General features: G+C 40.4%; 1 protein-coding gene across 3 annotated transcripts; it reads right to left on the minus strand.

Moving 5' to 3' along the window:
* Positions 1-436: 436 nt before the first annotated feature.
* Positions 437-19,611, minus strand: aclya (ATP citrate lyase a). Of its 3 annotated transcripts, none has more exons than XM_031312677.2 (28): positions 19,437-19,611; positions 17,226-17,405; positions 15,496-15,618; positions 13,895-13,957; positions 13,561-13,751; positions 10,753-10,832; positions 10,037-10,167; positions 9,178-9,296; positions 8,467-8,603; positions 8,303-8,364; positions 8,091-8,208; positions 7,806-7,960; positions 6,652-6,745; positions 6,043-6,184; positions 5,715-5,883; positions 5,524-5,628; positions 5,231-5,427; positions 5,038-5,119; positions 4,847-4,957; positions 4,622-4,749; positions 4,408-4,501; positions 3,781-3,935; positions 3,531-3,681; positions 3,306-3,449; positions 3,011-3,124; positions 2,816-2,898; positions 2,019-2,095; positions 437-1,917 (listed from the first exon to the last, which is right to left on the minus strand). In XM_031312677.2, the coding sequence occupies exons 2-28, from the start codon at positions 17,382-17,384 to the stop codon at positions 1,823-1,825; spliced, it is 3,279 nt and encodes a 1,092-aa protein (XP_031168537.1). In that variant the 5' UTR covers positions 17,385-17,405; positions 19,437-19,611; the 3' UTR covers positions 437-1,822. The 3 variants fall into 3 exon arrangements, with proteins under 3 accessions (XP_031168537.1, XP_031168538.1, XP_035852735.1); XM_031312678.2 differs by having other exon boundaries at positions 17,226-17,407; positions 19,440-19,575; XM_035996842.1 differs by lacking the exon at positions 17,226-17,405 and having other exon boundaries at positions 19,437-19,575.
* Positions 19,612-20,715: the final 1,104 nt, after the last annotated feature.

Raw genomic sequence — 20,715 nt, forward strand, 5'->3', positions numbered from 1 at the left:
ATTTTCTGCCTAACGCCTTGTGGCCTGAAATATGAGGCAGAAAAATCACAGGTGTAATTAATAGCAATATTGGTGGCTCTGTGATTAGGTGCTAGTAATTGAGCCAGATGCACAATAGCATGATCTGGCACACCTACATGGAATGCAAACATTATCATGGTATTACACCTGTTTCAAACGTTAAAATGGCAAGAGGCATTTATATTTATGCATGGTTGCAGATTCTACTGCACTTTTACACTTCATATAGTTTGCATAAAGCATGTTTACCTTTAAACAGGTGGAGTGAGTCTAAATTGATAAAGGGTGTGCAGATTTGTTTATCTCAAATGGGAAATAAAATAATTAACCTAACCCTGACATAGCAATTAAACAATTAAATCTAGGCAGATGTTGACTATATATTTAAAAGATAACTCTGCACATACAGATTGTATAACATTAATTGCATTTTATTTTACTCAATTACACAGTTGTCAACATACAACAAATCAGTACAGAGGCACGTTCAGTTCACATTGAGTAATAAGCACTGCGACAACACTGGTAAGGTTTCTGGTTGTCCGGAGAACTTTTCTATTTTTGTAACATTCACATAATAGATGACACTAGTGATGGTTGCCACACATTTTCTTTTGGACCTCAAATTGTGGGGAAAATGTAAAAAACAAATTTTAAAAGGCAATTAAAGAGAGTTTTGTCCTGCAATCAGAGTGTAATGATTATGAACAGATTGTCTACAGAAAGTTACTGTCCACTGGATACAAACATAGCAATCTGAAAGGGGTGTCACATTTCCTAAGGTGAGACTTATGCTGTCTGTCTCATACAATTGGTTTTATTCAAATAAAAAAAAAAGTCAGTGAGTAATAGATGGAGCAACATGTTCAATATTGGGCATGTAATGAACTTTAAAATCCCTAGTCTAACTGACTGAAAATTCACAATACACATTTAGACATTCATGTGAAAAAATACGTTAAGATATTAAATATATCATTGCATTTAACTGCTAAAATGATTTGCCATCTTATAGTGTTGATACAGAAATATTGTAATAATAATTCATGTTATTGTTATGAGATTAGTGCATTCATGTTAAAAAAAAAGCTTTCTACTAGCTGAGAGAGAATATTTCCTGGGGACAGCAGCACCTATCAGGAATTACTCATAAATTGGTCCCTTTTGCCACAGTAAGCAGACTTCATTCACTTGTGTATCAAAAGCATTAAATATAATCAAAACTATAACATTCTTGTACCATTTAATTTCCACTATTAATACACCTATACATAAATAAAGCTCTGATCTACAGTATGTTCTCATATTATAGGCATTATTGCACTACATGTTCACTCCTTGTAGCAAGCTCATAATTCTCAAGTGGCACAATGAAGAGAGCTGCACATAGACACAATAGTCTGTGATACATGCTAGGTTAATACAACAATGATATATGTTTGGGATAAATAACAGTACTTCACTAGCCATGAGAGTGGTGGTGGTCAGTCGTTGAATAATTCTCTTTTACTCCCTCACCTGATTCATCTTCAAATCTCCCTCAGTTGTTTTACTGGAGCTTCACAGTTTAGCACATTTTACTTAAATTTTACAGAACTGCAGCACTGACAGCTTTCCAAAACTAAAAACATTCTCTTTCTTTTTAATATTTGCAATTTACAGCTATATTAATAGTAACATGTTCCCTATATTACGCCACTGCTTCCGGGTGACAGATCATCACAGTTTGTGTGAGGAATTGACGGCTGGGGTGAGGGGATTTCGGGGACAGAAGGCTGACACTCTGGTTTAGTCCCTCTGATTACATGGACATATGTTCTGGGAGCACATAGGAGATGTCATCCCAGGGGTGGCGATACAGACCCTGCTTCAGCCTCTTCTGGTCCAGGTAGTGTCCTGAAGAAGAAGAAGAAGGATTGATTGTCATACAAGGTAGAAGTGTTTGCAATCTTGCATACGTTACCGTAGCAGTGTGTCAGCACACAGAAATGACTCACCAATAAATCCCATGCTACGTCCCAGGACAAAGATGCCATTCAGAGCTCCAATTTCCACAAACTCATCAGCTTCATCCCTGTGGTGGGCATGATGGACAACAAGGATAAGAGTTGATGAATTTAAAAAGATGGCTGCACACAATGTAGGCCTTAACTTTTGGCTGCTTCTGCGTCGAATCGATGGCGTACCCCCGCAGACCCTACGTGCACCTCTCGAAAAGCTAATCGCCATCACTCTCTCACTTCTCCCTCGCTCTATCACCCCCCCACACACACACACACACACACACACACACACACACACATAAACATCAGGCCACTTATGTAGGCTACGGCGAAAGCTCTGCGTGGAGCCTCCGCATAACCATAAAACAGGCTTTATACTACTTTATACCTAAACTCAGACATATTGACAATAAGTGAAGTGTAGGCGAACACTTAATTTATAGCAATTTTGGCATTAAGTGGTCATTTTTAGTATGGACAAATACAATGATTCCTTGTAGTCCCAGCATTTTATCCCACCAATTTATTATATGAATGTATAAATGACTACACTTAAGTACGTTTGGCTCTAAATTACTGCAAGGCATTATGGAGTAGAAGCATGAAAACAAAGAGAGTCTGAGTTGTCAAACAGCCTTGGATCTCCATTCTCCTGCTACATGGCTTCACCATAGAACTGTAACTTGAATGCCTGTTTCTCTATTTTGTCTTAAATATAGTAAAGATGTGTGAGAAACAAGGTGTAAACTGTATAAAGACATTGTAAAGATCGACAGTATTTAATGGCTCACCGTGTAAAGCCACCACAAGTCCTGAGCAAATCCACAAAGGCCACACCAATGAAGCCGTCCACATTCAGGATCAAATTGGGTTTCTAATACAACAAAATCAACACACCGGGAAAAGAGGATCATGTAATTTAAAAAATGGAGCACGTCACCGTTTACTAAAGGCTGTGAATGACAGGATGAAGTGATAAATCTTACTTTGGATGTGGTGATCTTCTCTACATCTAGAGCGTAGTCCAGCAGCTGGGTGGAGGGGAAGTGCTGCTTCACAAAGTCCTTCAAGATCTGGACTCTCATGTCTGGATTGTTAATCTGGGGAAGCATTCAATCAATCTGGTTTTCCTCTATCTCTAGTATTTGTCCATGACATTATATTTTTAGCAGTGTAGTACAGCCCTGTTTTCTGTATTATTCAATAATAACTCTGATTTAAAAGATCATTCTGCTGCTGTCTGCACTGGATACACACATGCTGAAGATCCATGGTACTCACCGACTTGACTCTGTGTCCAATGCCCATGATCAGCTTGCCATCCTTCTTCATCTTGTTGACAAACTCCATGGGCAGCATACTGCTGTCAAAAGCCTTGCTGAACTGCTTTGCTGCAGCATCCAGAGCACCTCCAAAGCGGTCACCCTGGAAAAGGAAAAACACATGCTCATGGTGGACTTTTGCAGGTCAGTAAATCAAGTACATAAATCACAGGCTAAGTCTTACAATGGTGAGAAGGCCGGAGGTGAGGCTGGAGATGAGATCTTTGCCAGCTCGAGCACAGACAATTGTGTTATGGGCACCGGAAACAGCAGGGCCATGATCAGCGGTCACCATCAGGCACATCTCAATAAACTGGCAGGCATACCTCGGCAACCTGCACACAAAAGGGGTAAAAAACAATGGTTATGTGGTACAAGGATTTCTCAAGATTTTGTTTATCACAACTCCTGGGTTAAGAGGTTTAAAGGCTGACCTCCTCTGGAACCAGAGAAGCCCTAGAGTTCCTCCCAGGCCTATTTCCGACTTGAAGACCTCAGTGATGGGCATGCCTGCGTAGATGAGCTCCTGACCCCTCTCGTCACAGATGCTGGTCATGAAGGAAGCAGGCTTACGGATCAGACCCAGCTCCTGCAGGGTAAGAAAAAAGGAAAAACTTTACTGAAGGGCTGGGCAATCGATATTATATCGACATCGACATATGAGGCTAAATAATGTCTTAAAGTGTTGTCTTTTCCTGTTTTTAAAGGATGCATTAAAGTAAAGTAATGTAAATATCTGAACTAACCAGAATTACTGGCTGTTTTATCATTTGCCTTTACCCACTTAGTAATTACATTTATATTACTGACTCTCATCATGAAAATATTTTGTGAAAGCACCAATAGTCAACCCTAAAATATTGCCACAATATCGACATTGATGTATTTGGACAAAAATATTGTGATATTTGAAATTTTCCATATCGATAAGCTCAACTTTACTGCGTATATTTGCTGTGATCCATCTGTTTAGTTTTAAAACAATATCATTTGTTTCAGCTTTGTTTTGCACTCATCTGATAGCCAGGAGCTTGATTCAAACTGTTCACAGGCTTACTCACTCGTGCCCAAGAGTAATCCATCGGGACAGTGGGAGGAGGCATCTCTTCAGCTGGCTGAATAACTCCTTTGGCAACAAGGTCATCATAAACAGAACTGCATGGATGACACAGAAGACTCAGGAATCATTATAAAAGAATACATCATTTTTTGTCATATGGTATATTTATATGAGCATGTTGAACTGAAGGAATGAATATGACAACGTGCACTGACTTGATGATCTCTCCCAGCTCATCAAAGCTCTTGGGGACGAAGGCACCAGCCTCCTTCAGAGCCAAGTTCTTAGCTACTGCTGTCTCAGAGGCCTGGCTGGCACAAGCTCCTGCATGGCCAAACTGAACCTGAGGGGGGAGGGAACAAAAGGTGCAACATGGGTCAGACATTTTATTAAAAATCTCTCATTGTGCAATGCACCAGACTCCACACCTGCCCTCTCACCTCTGAGGAAAACATGGTAGCACAGGTGCCAATACACCAGCACACCACTGGCTTTGTGATCCTGCCCTGTTTGATAGCCTCGCAGATCTTGTACTCCTCTGTGCCTCCAATCTGTGGAAGGCAGAGACAGATTCAGGATGTAGCAAATCAATAAAGCTGCAGGCACCAGTGTGTCTAGATTTGTTCCTCACCTCTCCCAGTACAACAATCATTTTTACTCCAGGAGTGTCTTGGTAGCGCAGCACATGGTCAGTAAACACAGAGCCTGGGTATCTGCAGAAAAGACCAAAATTAAAAGGCCAATTCAAACCCACATGCTTACATACTTAGGCAGATACTACTATACTATACTATACTATAGACAGATAAAAGACCGTTACATACCTGTCCCCACCAATGGCCACACCTTCAAAAACACCGTCAGTGGTGCGCGAGATTATGTTGTTGAGTTCATTGGACATGCCACCTGAACGAGACACGTAGGCCACACTGCCTGGGCGATAGAGCTTGGAGGCGAGGATGTTATCCAGCATGCCTCCTGTGTTCCCGATCTTAAAACAGCCTGGCTTAATTCCTCCAACCTGGACAAAAACACAGACGCAGAGAGTTGCTGGTTTGCTCAGATAAAAGAACAGTCAAATCACTATAAATCTAATGAGAAGTGAAACAAGACTAACGGTTGCTGGTCCAATGATTGTAACACCCTTCTCATCTGCAACCTTGATGATCTTCCTGGTATGGGCTTCAGGGATTCCCTCAGCAATGATGGCAATGGTGTGAATCTGAAAGCAAATGAATAGAAAGGCTCAACTTTATTCCTCAGCTGTTACGTACCTTGCAGATGGTGCAGGATGATGGTGCATTATACCTGTGGGTACTGCATGGTCTCCATGGTGCTATCAAAGGCTGAACGCAAAGAGGCAAAGTTGATGAGCACGTCCACATCTGGGTGCTTCTTCATGGCGTCACTCATGTTCTTATAGACAGGGATGAGGATCTCTTTATGGCCCCAATAGTACTTCTGTTTGTGGTCTCCACTGAAAGGCAGCCATGCAGAAAAGACATTTGTCAAACAGTGAAAGGACACCGTTTACTTAAGAGATTTTTATTACATTAAATTAATTATAATGAATTAAGAGCAATGACATCAGAACAAAGTAAACACAAACTAAAGAGGAAGGACAGAGCACACTTACGTGAACGGGTAGACCATGGCTGCGACAGATGGCTCATCTCTGGAGCAGACATAGTCAAAGTCCAGCATGCCCTGTACTGCCCGAGTCTGCATACCCCACACTATAGACTTGGTGTGTTTGCTGAAGAGGTTAGTTGCCTTAGCTACAGGGGAAGGAAAGACACTGAATTAAGTTAAAAAATAATAATTATAACACCACTGACATGAGGATTAACAGAGGTCAATGAGGCCTTTTCGGGCGTCAAGATCAATAAAGTAGACAGAAAAACTGGTTCAGCACCATTAAGCTTCTTTTTTTTATTAAACATAATTACAGCAAACAATAAAAGACACGTTGATCTTTGGATAAGGTGTGTATGTGTCTGCATATATCAGTACAATGAACTTCCATTTTAATGAGTTTGGATTGCAGAGTCTTCCTGCTGTCCAAAGGGGGAGCTATAATACCTAAATTCAACCATGTATGATCACAAGGCGTGCACCTATCATGCTGCCCTGCGGTGGACCCATGTATGAAAACACATCAAAGCCTTAGCATTCAAAGTACAAAGATTTCCCAGTGCAATGTGTGTGTGTGTGTGTGTGTGTGTGTGTGTGTTTTTTTTTTTACCAATGGGAGCTCCAGCTTTGACCTTCTTGGCTGGTGAGCCCTCAAGTCTGGCTCTGTTTTCAGAGAAAGAAGCAGTTCTGCTGGATACTGGGGTCTAGAAATGAAAAAAGAAGATTCATCTATTTATTTTTTATTCTGTTATGCACATTTTCAAAGGTGTGTGTTAATGAGGACAGCTCTGTTGAGAAAATGATCTGCTTTAACTGTAAAAACTGGCACAACAGTGGTCCTTTATACAGGGTTGTACAGCTTCATAAGAGTAAAATTCAAGCACTTTGACTTTTGTCATTTCAAATATAAAAGTTTTGGTTTACATGAGTGATTATGTAGAAACACCAGATTATATTGAAAATCAAGCATTTTTTCAAGGAGTATATTTAAAGTCTAGCATATTCCTAACTTTAACCTTAAGCATTTCCAAACTTTCAAAACTTTGTACGAACCCTGTTTATATAAGCTTGATGAAACAGCAGGGTAACCTCAAACCTTCAGGTTATTTTATAAGACAATACCTGCATACAAGTTACACAGTGAGTCTTAGTGTTCTTGATTTGTCATGCCATCGGCCACACAAGTAGAGCTTCGGATGAGCAACTAGATGTAAGTGCTTTAAGCTTTAGAGTGGAAACTTTCACTCAATTCTTAAACAAAAGCTTTAACAAACTCTGGTCATATAATTTGATAATAAAAAATGCATACCGGTACTTTTTTTTATGACTTTTGTAATAGTCTCCTATTCTAATCTAATCTAATCTACCTCTTCATTTGAGGCAAATAAATGCGTGTATGTGCACACATGTGCAGACACACACTCACTTTTTCTGAAAGCCTACGCACTGCACAGCCCTAATGGCTGCCTCGGGGCAGCTGCAGTGCATTACCGACTGCGGCCACGCAAGTATTTGAGTGAGAGCAGCCCACAATGCTCCGCAATGCTCTTATACAAAAAAGCCATTGGGCTTCTGACAATCCGGTTCACTAAAAGGACGAGACAGTAACTGAAACAGAGGCTGTGGCATGCAAGTCTTCTGCTCCCTCTGTCACTAAACTGCACAGCACTATTGGTGGAGTTGATAATATAAATTCACTGCACAGTGAGCCGACACCACATCATGACAGCCTATTCGTCTCCGTGGAGTTAGTATGTGTCATACCGATGTGCTGCCACTGGAGTTGAGAAGGAAGTTGGCAGTGTGGGCTGCAACAGGAGGCTGGTTAGGGATTGGCCGGTGGCCCAGTGCCATGCCAACAATGGCAGTCATGTGAGTTTCTGTGCCAAAGACATGGATGGGGATCCCAGTTGTCTTGCCTGAGGAGAGCAGGCAGAAGCAAATTAAGTGTGGTGTATGAAAATCAGCAGTTGCTTGCAGATAAAAATGCACTCATGCCCTCAGAATAAGATAAATATAAATCAGTGTAAAGTACATCATACAACATACCGACTTCTCCCATCACTCTGAGACCTTCCTGGTAGTTGGGGCCTCCACGACGAACAAATATGGTGACCTCATGCTCCTTCAGTGGCACCTGATAGTCTCTGATGGCCCGAACAATCCCCTAGCAAAGACAAGGATCTGCTCAGTGAATAACTTGATATTGAGTACGTAATATTAAGGCTACTACATAAACAAAAGGCAGGGCAATACTTTACCTTAAATGTTGCTGCAACATTTGTGAAGTTTGCAATGCTTCCACCAATGATCAAAACCTTTCCTGGAAAACATTATTATAGAAACATAATTATATATATATATATATATATATAAAAAAAACACTTTGAGTACAAAGAAAGTTTGGACAAAACTGTTTTCCTACCGTCAGGGTGCTTTTCTCTGGTCATCAGAGACAGAATAGTCTTGGCGTAGTCATAGGTCTGCTGTTCGCTTGGTGCTCCTGAATACTCCCCATAATTGGCCAGCTCGTTGACGCCACCCAGGTCACAGATTGTGTCACTAGGAGAGTTTTATATTAGTCACCCACACAGAGGAAAAAGCAACAGCAACAACAGCTGTGTGTCTTCTATGCTGGGACAGTCATACCAATATTTTAAGAAAAATGAAACGAATCAGCGTCTTAACTTGCATTTACCACTAAATGCACTTTTTTCATCTGCTCTCAATTAATACTGCACTGCAAACAGTCACAACAACTTAAGTGTGCCCAGAGGGAATAATTAGTCATGGCTGATGTACATGTCACGCTTTACACCTCTGACAGACGACACCGCTCATTCCTCCAGACTCTCACTAAAATGTCAACATCTAAGAATCCAATTTAGCAGTCAGCTGAACAGGCAGAATCTGAGCTGCTGCACCATCAGTCTCACTACTGCATTACTGGCATACACTCCTAAAGCTAAACTCATTCATGCGTAGTGTAATCATGTAATGAGGATAAAGTCAGGGGACAATTTAAGCAGCCAGAAGAAAATATCCAATTGAATTATTTTTAGATCCATGGCTACTGGCATCTTATTTATTCAGGCTTTGCTTTATGTAGTCCTGATCTGGCACTGTGACTGGGTACCTGTACACCACTGAGGCACCTCCTCCTGCCACCATGGTCCAGATCCTGCCTCGGGGGTTGAGCAGGGTCAGTTTGAGGCTGGCACCACTCTTGGCATCAAGGTCGGCAATGTAGGCCTCCTGCAAAAGTTAAAGAAAACAGTCAATGAAGAGGTGAGAGACAGGTTATATGAATGCTACAGAAGCAGGTGTGTAGGTGTGTGTGTGTGTGTGTGTGTGTGTGTGTGTGTGTGTGTGTGTGTGTGTGTGTGTGTGTGTGTGTGTGTGTGTGATTGCAGCCTTAATCAGAGCAGGACTTGCACAAGCACCTCTCCATTTGGCCACAATTAATTTCCTGTACTCGCATTGATTTTTAAAGAGCTATTAGTTGGAAATATTGTAGAAATGTTAAGAGTGGATGTGATGTGCACCAGTGTTTGTTTGTGACTGTCAGGGCCACAGCTGGTGGCTGAGAGTAAAAAAGCTCCCAATTAAAAGGCACCTGCTGTCCCTCATCTCCACTCTAGACTCACAACAGCCAATTAGACCAGCCCGTCTGGTACACAGACAGTACATCTCAAACCAGCTCCTACGCGCATCAGCCAAACATAGAAAAAAAGTCCTGTCTACATATTATTAAGCTCTGTCGTGCAGGTGATTTAGATCACACTGTTCAATAGTAGACACTGAGGGGTTTTAAAAGACAATCAAAAAAACACCACACAAACTCAGATCTTTTCTAACAAAGCATCTCATACATCTCATTACAGTATAGTAAATGACATCAACATATTGAGCTTTTTTCCCTCTTTGGAGCTATGTAATGCAGACAGATTGGAATCTGGTGGATTGCTAGATCTGTCTTTCCATTCCTCCCTCACCTCAGGATAGGCCTCCCTGCCGAAGGGTGGAGGGAACTCCACGTCACCCCACTTGGCCTTGCAGATATAGTCAGCTGTGGCATCGATCTTGGCTGCCATGTCCAGCACGTAAACTCCATCTTTTGTGACCACTGAGAAAAAAGGAAGAAAAAAAAAGTATTGTGATCTATACTCCTACAAGGTTTACAAACACCCACCCACTGAGTTTCATAGTTTCGTTAGCCTGGGAGGACCGTACTTGGGCGCAGGTGACCACAACCTTCCTGCTGCCCCTGCAGGAGGTGGAAGGAAAGCATAGATGGGGAGGAGGTTGTATGAAATCAAAGCAGGGACAGCCGGTCTCAGCAGCCCTGCTACATCAACAAAAACAGCTGCCAGAAAGCACAAACTCGTGCCCAATTACTCCATTATAAATACACGCTGCCTCCATCAAACAGGAAGTGCATGCATTATTTAGTGGTTTCCTCCCTCAGTGTAAAAAATGGGGCAGAATAAACTTCTGCCTCTTGGTTTTAAGATGATGTTTTATTATGCATTGATGTTTTCATCTCCGATTTCCTTTTGATGTCCCCTTTCCAATTTCATAATCTGACAACATATTTATGAATCTGCGTTGGAATAAAATGTGTATGCTATCGTGATTGCTTGTTCAGACATAAAACATCAATGTACTAGGGATTTAAGAAAAGCAAACAAACAAACAAAAAACAACCTACCTAGTGGATTGATCTCCAGGTATGTGAAGAACAGGTCCTCATACAGGTTGAAGAGCCCAACAATGAAGCTGGCCAGGACCCTGCAGAGAGACAACATTCAACACATGAAACATCTTTGGATCTGTTGCTGCAGCACCAGAATTGACAGTGGATGTAAAACTAATCATGTTACAATGTAAAAATGAGTTATTGTCACGTTACAGCTAAAATAATTAGTTGATTAATCGATCGACAGAAAATCAATTTGTAACTATTTTGATAATTCACTATTCATTTGAGTCACTTTTCAAGCAAAAGTACCAAACATTTGTTGGTATTGGCTTCTTAAATGTGAATATATTCTGCGTCTTTTGTGAGGAATTGAATAGCTTCAGGTTTTGGGCTGTTGGTCAGACAAAACGGCTCTGGGAAATTGTAATATGCATTTTGTCACTATTTTTTGACATTTTGTGGACAACAATTGATTAATCGCGAAAATAATTTGTAGGTTGACTATGAACATAATTAGACTAGCTGCAGCCCTTAAGGTTTAGGATCACTGTCACATTAATAGTTAACTGAATGCACAAATGGCGATTTAATCATCTTCTAACTTGCTAAATATTCACAGCATTGTAAAGAGCTCCAAAGCAAACTGTACAAATAGTATATATATATATATATATATATATATATATATATAAATAATTCTGAAATGTGTATATTTTTATACTGCTTATATGTTTTAGATCAGTGATCTGCAAACCAGATTTCCCAGAACACCAACAGAGTAAAGCTGAAGGTATTTCTTTCTTAATTATAGTGCTCATATTATGCTTTTTGGCTTTTCCCCTTTCCTTTATTGTGTTCTATATCTTTTTGTGCACGTTATAGATTGACAAAGTGAAAAAGCCCAAAGTCCACCCCAAAGAGACTTACCATCTCCAACAGAAATCACTGTTCACGAACTGCTCCAAACAACTCTATTGTAGTCCAGCCTTTACTTCCGTGATGAATGTGCGTCACTTTGTAACACACGTTATAATGCTCGTCTAGCTGCTAGCGTGGCACGCCCTCACACTCTGCTTCTGACTGGCTAGTAGTCCTTACCTAGTTACTGCACATGTGCGACTCCCAACAAAGATGGAACAGAAGTGAGACGTCTCACTCTGTAGCTAAAACAGAGAGCTCAACACACAGGGTAAAAAGAGGAGCTGCAGCAATATGCAGTACAACAAGAATATGGTATTTTTTGAAAATTAAACCATGTAAACCTATCCTGGTACAACATCTAAATACAATTATGAAAGAAAATAAGCATAATATGAGCACTTTAATACTGGGCTATGGAATACACTGTTCCTGTACAACATATGCCTGGTGATTTAAAAAAGAAATGACATGGCCATCATACATTATTATATACTAGTAATTATATTATATTTATATCATCTAATTTCCACATTATTCAAACCATAAACTACAGGCAATATCATTGACAAATTGTTAAGGTTGAACTGAACAGGAAACAGTCCATCTGTAAATTAGCTGCATTAGAGAAGGAAAAATCTATCTTCTTTATCTTCCTTAACATGTCAAAACAGAGCAATGAGGAGAGAGGGGTTGCTGGAGGAGGTGGGGGGAGGCAGTATTTTGCTCTCCTGCCTGTCAAGTGTGCCGGCAGCTCTGATCCATTGTAACCATGTCAGCTTGTTGTCAGGGCTCCGACTGGCCTGTGGGGGGAAAACTATGACCAAATCCCTGAGTGACTCAGCTTACTGTGTCTGCTTTTGATTGGAGGGCAGGAAAGCTGGCCAAGTGCCACTTTTGTTTTTAATCCAAAGCGCGAGGAGAAAAGTGTATGGGGTGAGCTGGGGTTGGCAGAGTGATGTCAGCCAAGACAGTGAGTCTGGCCAGAATCTGCCATCTCCAGAGGACTGCTGGAGCGATAGATAGGAGGGGGTGAACCACTGTATCGCACCCATCAAAATAAACGGACGTGCTCTGAATGTGGCTGTAGTGTTAAAAAACGGCTGGGGGTGGAGGCTGTATGAAGCAAGGCGAAGCAGAGGAGAGTCATTTGTCTAATGGAAATCCTCCGCCCATCTCCACCTGCTCCCCCCACATTTACTGCCAATATTAAAGTGCTTTCTCTCACTTCATTTGTGTGACCATCTTATTTTCTGGCCTTTTTTTGGATCTTTTTTAGTACGGGTAGTTTAGTGTTGAGCTATCCAAATACATTGGTAGTGAAGTGTATCTAAAAATCTTGAAGAGTGCTTTTGTTTTGAGAGCACAGAGTTACTGCTTCAAAATAAAAATTTGTCATTTGATAATCAGTTTGACATGGAAATCATGCATCTAAACGGCTTGAGCTTTCTGCATGGGTATCAAAGTTCTACAAAAGCCAAATATGCACCAGGTGCAACCAATGAATATAAAAAAAGAAGATAATTCTATTAAATATTAAGCTTATGAAATGTAATGTCAATTGGGAACATTATCACAGAGCTCTTGGTTTAACTCTAGAGCCTGATTTTGATGTATTAGACTATTATTGTATTATTTTTTAAAGTGGCCGATCTCCACCTTAGTATACGATGCAAGCAACACAAACACAAACTATAGCACCGAAAATTGCCAGTGTTGAATAAATACATCTCTAACACAGACCCACTATAAGCTTTAATCGGTTATATTGTATTTGATTCTACATGTATTATATTGTCAATATTGTGTCCACTCCTAGTATTTTTTACTCTCTGTCATTGACACAAAGCTAAAGTTTTGCATGCACTACAAATACTTTTTTTTCTCCATCTAACTCACCCTTTCTTGTCTTTTGGGACGTGAGTCAGCAGCTCTTTCTTCACAGAGTCTTCACTGATCTTTTCATCCACCCCAATTAGCAGCTTTTTCGCCTTGGCATCCACATCTCCCACATCCACCCCTCCCTCATGGTGAAACAGCACATAGTCGCCCTCGCGGCTGGCGTAAATGCACACGTAGAACTCCTCCTCCTGAACAATGGGCCGTTAAAATGACACAGACGTCAGTTACAATGTTTCTTTACAAGACATTTTGTATTATCACTGCTTCTAGAGTCCCCTTGTAGTAGTGGTGAAGTATAAATAAGGCATGATGAGACGGTAGATTTGTTTACCTGCTTATGGGGGACAAATGGCTCGATGAGGAAGTTCTTGAGAACACCCTTGGCTTTTCCCACCTGAGGATCAACAAAATAATTACCTTAAGAAATGAAATGCTAAGTAGACAATGTATTAGCATTAACTTATTATTAATTATAGATTGTGTGCGTTTCCATATTAATGCATCAGTCCCAACACATATTTTCAGACATTCTTTCATGGACTGGTGGGAGGAGGGGACAAAAGGTATATTAAATCCAAATGATTAAATAGGTAAGTCAATTACCATTTCAAAAGAAAATAAGGAGACAGGTTGAGAAGCAGGAGAAAGAAAATGTCATGTATTACTCTCTGCAAAGCCCCGCTAACACAGCCATAGCTCATTTGGTGAGGCTGTCATCATTCCTCTGTTAAAGGCCATAAGGCATAAAGTAACCAGGGACCAGCTGAGAGCAGCCAGCCGGAGAGAACAGAACAAAATAATAAAAAGCGCAGAGAGGGAGTTGCCATTTTGAAGTGTGGAAATAAAAAGGATATTGGTGACGGGTGAAAAAAAGAAAAAGAAAGCCTATCTGATTGGAAAAACCCCCAAGGGGCTCAAGCCAATTCAGATAGATGAACTGACACCTCCATTACTGCCTCAAAGAGGAAAAAAAGAAAAGCCATTCATGTTGTGAATGCAATTTGTGTATGAATGATTCAACTGAACCACTTACTGTATGGTAACATGATTATACAAAATATGAAATACTCATTTAATAAAGTGAAGCATTACGGGCAACTGCAGCATAGAATATCATTGAGCAACTTGTGAATAACACATGGAAAGAAAGGAAGTGAAAAAGGAAATGTAAAGTGTAAGTGGCTGAAGTTATTCACAGCTGCTGGTATCTAGTCTGACTTCCTGACAGAACTACTGATGATTTCTCTAAGATAAGCTCAGAGGCCAGCTAAACAGAACAAGAAGTAGACTAGAAGTAATAAGCAGTCACGTAAGACACTTCTATGCAAGTGGAAACATGCTAGAATACAGTTTTCTAACCCATCATAAGACCAAGATGGTTGCATTAGGTTACAGATTCATTCATACCATACAAGCTGAAACACTGCCCGCAATACAGCTGTAGCCTTATGTATTCCTATATACTGCCACCAGCAGCAGCTGTCAGCTTCATCTCATCTGTGAAGCAACACACACGCTGACACTCCATGCTTTATGAACCATCCTAGTCTCTCCGTAACTTGCTTCTTGGTTTATGAGGCAAAGCAGCATCTCAGTGGCACAGTGATGTATCTATGTATTGTGGTTATGCTGACTGGATACATGGACTGACTGTATATCCACTAGCGCTTCAGCTGACTGGACTGATTTAGTACCAGCGGACTGATACTGAACCCCTCAGCAATCTGGGCAGCTGTTCAGGGAAACACACATCAGGCAAAACAAAAACACACAAACCAAATGCATCAGTGCAGAACAGGGAAGGGGGGGTGAAGGAAAGGGCAACAGAAGGAAGGTCTGAATAAAGCTCTGGGATAATATTGATCGAAGGGGTGTAGAGGGGGTGGGTGAAGGCAATCGGCTGAGAACCAGCAGAGAGGGTGGATGGCGTACTGTTGTCTCTTTCATGAAGCGGGACTTCAGCCACTCTCTGACGCCGTTCAGGTCCAGGTTGACGCCGACCAGGCCCAGCTTCCCTCGCCTCTTGATCAGCTGGTCCGGCTTCACCACCAGCCTCTGGAGGAGGAAGATAAATAATTTTATATATATATATATATATATATATATATATATATATATATATATATATAGATTGAAAATCTGTGCTCTGAATAAAATATATTTCAAGGGAGTAAATCTGGAAAATTGATCAAGATTACAAAATTAATCTGCAACCATTTTGATTATAGATTAATTGTTCAAGTCAAAAATACCCAAAATTCATCAGGTGCAATTATCATATGTGAATGTTTGTTTGCTAGTTTTCTATTATAGTCAACCTAGTGTTTTGGACTCGTGTCCCGACAGAACAAGCAATTTGAAGTTGTCACCCTTGGCTTTGGGAAATTGTGTGATGGGCATGTTTTACTGTTTTTTTTGACAATTTATGGTGCAACTGATTCAGCAATTAATCACAAAACTAAAAAGGCAGATTAAAGAAAAAAGATCGTTAGTTGCATCATCACAAGACAGGATTCCAGCATGGAAATGTGTTTGATAATTGCATTTGAAAAATTGCATTGACACAAAATCAATATCATTCAGAGATATCTGGGGTCATCAGCAAATCTCAGAAGTGAATGTTATTTAAGTATGAATCTCTCCCATCTGATGCAAACACAAAATTACATCCAACCCCCACTGACTGAGCCCGCTTCCTCTCTTGCAAGGCAGATAAAGAGAATGATTTATGACAGCGGACCCATTAGTATCTGGATGCTCGCCAGTGAGCAAAGTAAGAGAGGGCCGAGGGTGGAAGTTAATGCAATTTTCTAATCAATTCTACCGCAGCACATATCTCCATGTATCTGCCCACCCCATCTTACTTGTACCTCCTAGATAAAAACCTTCAGCCAGGAGGGAGACACAGGGGGAGAATGTCATCTTCTCCTTCAAGATGAGTCATGAAGTTATTCAATTAACTTCTATTACAGCCGGTCTATCTGCTAGTGCTTCGCTATGAAGAACAGTGAGAGTTGATCTGAAAGCAGGGCGATGCGACTGTCCTGCACCCGGAGAACTCGGAAATCGGTCCCTAGCTGAACTCTGACCACCCTGTTGACAGAGCGAGTGAGAATTTATCTGTTTACCAATAAGGAATGGAAGAGAAAAGAGCATTTTTCTGCCATGTTCTCTTCTGCATTTAATCTTAATTTCTACTAACAATGTACCATAGCTGCTGGATCGCTCTGCTGTCTGAGACCTTGTCTGCCAACCTAAGTCATTTTATTTTATTTTTTTGGTTTATTTGATAGGGACCATGCATATTTATGAACATTGTTGTATAAAAACACCATGTAAATATGTCAGAATTAGTAAAAATAACTACTTTTCATCTGCAGTCCCTAGGCAGGTAACATAGAGACAGCCAGCAATCATACAGCACTCATTCACTATACACTAAAAGGTACATATAATGGTGACATATACATTGACAAAACAAACAAAACAAAACAACAATACATGACGACACATTTTCTCAATAAAGAGGAGATCATTTTCCACAACCTTAAGGAGGACTGCACTTTAGGCATTTATGGGCTATACATTTGTGATATAACAAAGCTTAAGAACATCTTATTTTTTTAAATCTAATTTTGTCATGACTGATTCTTCTGCTTCACCTGTGTGAGCAGCCATGGGTGATCTTGCGCCAGTCGGTCAAAGTCGGTCTCGGCAGTCACGTTGGCATATTGGAATCTGTTCTGAACAGCTGCCGATGTGCAGATGTGCTTGTAGAGGAACTCCTTTCCCGTCTGCTCGGAGATGGCTTTGGCCGACATGACTGCTTAGGTTAGACTGGCCTAAGAGGAGGGGTAGACAGACAGAGAGAGATGGATTGGGAGATACACAGGTGAGCAGTGAGATGGATGAATACAGAAAAGCAGGCATACACAATGGGTAGAGAAAACAAAAACACCATGTTTGGCATCCTCTGCTGTCAGAACAGTCAAGAAATTGTCTGTTAGCCAGGTGAAAGACAGCATTGTAATTTGTATTGTCCATGAACTGCCTGGCATAATGCAGTTAAACTAAACTAAAATCAGATTACATACTAACTACAGATTCAGGCCTTCTGTCCTTTTGCAGTCAGATTTTTTTAGTTTGCTGAACCCAGCAAGACACAGTCAGTGAAGCCAATGAAGCTAAATCCAACACGATTAGCCTCATTTTGTTTGACCTGCACACTAATAAGGTAGAGAGCACTTATTTGCCACTCAAACAATCAGGTTTGAGTGTGCAGAGTGTAGTAACTGGACTCTCACCACCAGTCTACAACTGCAAATAATCTACAGAAGGTTGATGGTCTGATGTGAACAATTAGATAGACAGGGTTAACCCTAACCCTAAGCATAGACAAGAAATTGTTTTTGCAGTGCATGAACTCATGAACACGTGAGTGTAAGAATGTGCCGGAAGTAAAGCAAGAAATTCAATAAATTATCATGTAATAGCATCCATAAATTTTACTGCAAAAGGGAGGAGTTGTGACCTTTACACTTTGGCCACAAGCGTCACTCAATTAGGTAATCTCCAACAGGACCAACACGCACAGCTCACAACAGAACATCAGCGATGAATTTATGAATTCAGAAAAACAGTGATATTCCACCTATGAGAACTTTCATATAAATAATCCTATAAAACAAAACGTGAATAAATATTTACAGCTATTTTCTGCCTATATACAGTACAGAGGCTCCTTTATCTTTCTAGAGGATACACATAAGACGCAACATGGAATAATTTTTCTTCAATCACTTACCAAGATCAAGAAAAACTGGAAAATCAGTTATGTTGTAATTTAGAACTACATCACTTGCAAAGATATGGCGCAGCCTTTAAGAATGCTACTTCACTGAACCTCATCCCTGATGTTTGTCATTCTCTTTTTACATTTTCAAATTAAACTCCATCCTAAAATCTGGCTACTCATTGTTGCCTTGTCTGATCAGCAAGAATATACTGTACATCCTGCAGAAATGCAGCTTTTGACCTGATCCAAAGTGTTTAGGTTTGAATGTACTGGCAAATTTAAACTTACTGCAATGCCATTATAACATGTATATCTGATACTAAATACCATCTCTCTTAAATCAAAGCAAACTCTACATTTTCTACGTGGTTCATGAAGCTGAAAGCCCTGATGTTGGCTCAAATAGGACTCCCTCCTCAACACTGCAATTTCTTAAATGGATTAATGGGACTGTCATGGACCTTTTACACTATTGATCATCGTCCCTGAGTCACCACACCGCTGGTTCCAGGCCAGGCGAGCATTTATTATCCAAAGCTCAGGTTCCATGTATCATCCACATTCTCTGTACAACTGACCTGTCAGAGGTATTACATACCACTGCTTCACATCAGCAATAACAGATAACTGATGATGATGATGATGATGATGATGACGCAGCATTACATCTAAAAATTATGGGGTGATGGATGGTCAGTGAGGCAAAAAAGATGAAATTTCCATATTCCCTTTTAACTTGAACACTTCTGACCAACACAAAACCTGCAGGACTTGGGTCATATAGAGAGAAAGGTTTCAGCCAACTGCTCACTCATTTACAAACCGGTTAGACAGCAATGCATTTGTTTGGCAAATCCACATACCATCTACCAGAAATCTTTGTTATTATATTATTAAACTTGATCATCATGATGTAGCAGGAGTGCAGGTGTAACGTTAATGTTGGTTGACTAACGTTATCGTTAAGCAGTTCGACTTGTTTTACATGTTTTGTCAGAGAGAGACAGAAAGAAACAGGGAGAGTTAGGGGACACAGTAAACAAGTATTTGCTTAATTTAAAAACAATAAGTAATTTACCTTTTTTCTTCCTTTGGCGGTTCTAGAAGTTTTTTGCGGTTGTGTTATGTGAATTTTCTCGACAATGTTGCTTCACTCTTGTAGACTGTGGATACCAGAGGTGCCGGCGGAGAGCTTCCTGGGAGTTTTGTCTCCATAGCCCATCTGTCGATAGGCTTGGCTGATGTTTCCTTGCTTCTGATTGGTTCATTCCACACCATGCTCTATTGCTGCCTTCAGTGACACTGGGAAATATGAAAATTAGGAGGTGGGTAGCACACGACAACGTTGTTGCAATCATGTTTGATCAAAAGCACAATCATTTTCCACAAACTTCATGTTTGATTACACACACACGCACACGCGCGCGCGCGCGCACACACACACACACACACACACACACACACACACACACACACACAATTACGGAGAAAACAGGTCGGATGTTGATTGGCTGATATTGTTCTTTATCTACACAGCAGCCAATGAGTGAATCACTTCATATTGCACACAACCATCGAGTACGGACCTTGACGTGAATGTAGAGCACCAGTTCATGGTCTTTTACGTGTCCTTAACCTAAAACTGACCTAAACCAATACCAGGTATTTTTAGTTTATGTGGAGAGTAAACGCACTTGTCTCTTTTTCAGTCACTTTTTAAATTTGGAACACAATCAGATATTTCAGTAATTCCTAACCAGGGGTGCCTCAGGTGATACTTCTGCTGTTGCCAGGGGGTATTTAGAGAGATTGTGGAGCAGCTCAACTAATTTAAAAGAAAAATAGAGATTGTGATTTGAATTTTTTTTTAAATCAGGTGGTAATGAATACATCGTAGAAATAAACAGCTAAAAATATTGAATAAGTAGCTGAAAGGGCTAGATAAAAGTAGGCTACAGACTAAACAGTTCCAACAGCAAGCTAAAAGTAATAGATAGATGGTTGAAACATCTATCCAGCTTTAATCCAAGTAGAAGTAGTACTGTAGTACAATTTCTGGCCAAACCAACCTAAATATTGACAGTTCAATTGTGTGAAAAATAACAATATCCACTTTTGTATAATGAAGTGTTTTACATTTGGAACAAAATTGGGAATTGATGAAGGGGTACGTGAGGTCATCTGACAGGGCTGTGGGTGTACCTTCGACCAAAAAGAAGATAGGACTTTATTAATCCCTTGGTGAAGTTCATAAGCTGCCTAGTACAATACACAAGATGAGTACTAAGTATATTTTGATGCTAATACTTTTGTACTTTTTCAAATTCTGAAATACTTTGACTTCCGTGTACTTCTCC

This window comes from Sander lucioperca, chromosome 21, assembly GCF_008315115.2.
Source record: "Sander lucioperca isolate FBNREF2018 chromosome 21, SLUC_FBN_1.2, whole genome shotgun sequence".
Classification (NCBI taxonomy): Eukaryota; Metazoa; Chordata; class Actinopteri; order Perciformes; family Percidae; genus Sander; species Sander lucioperca.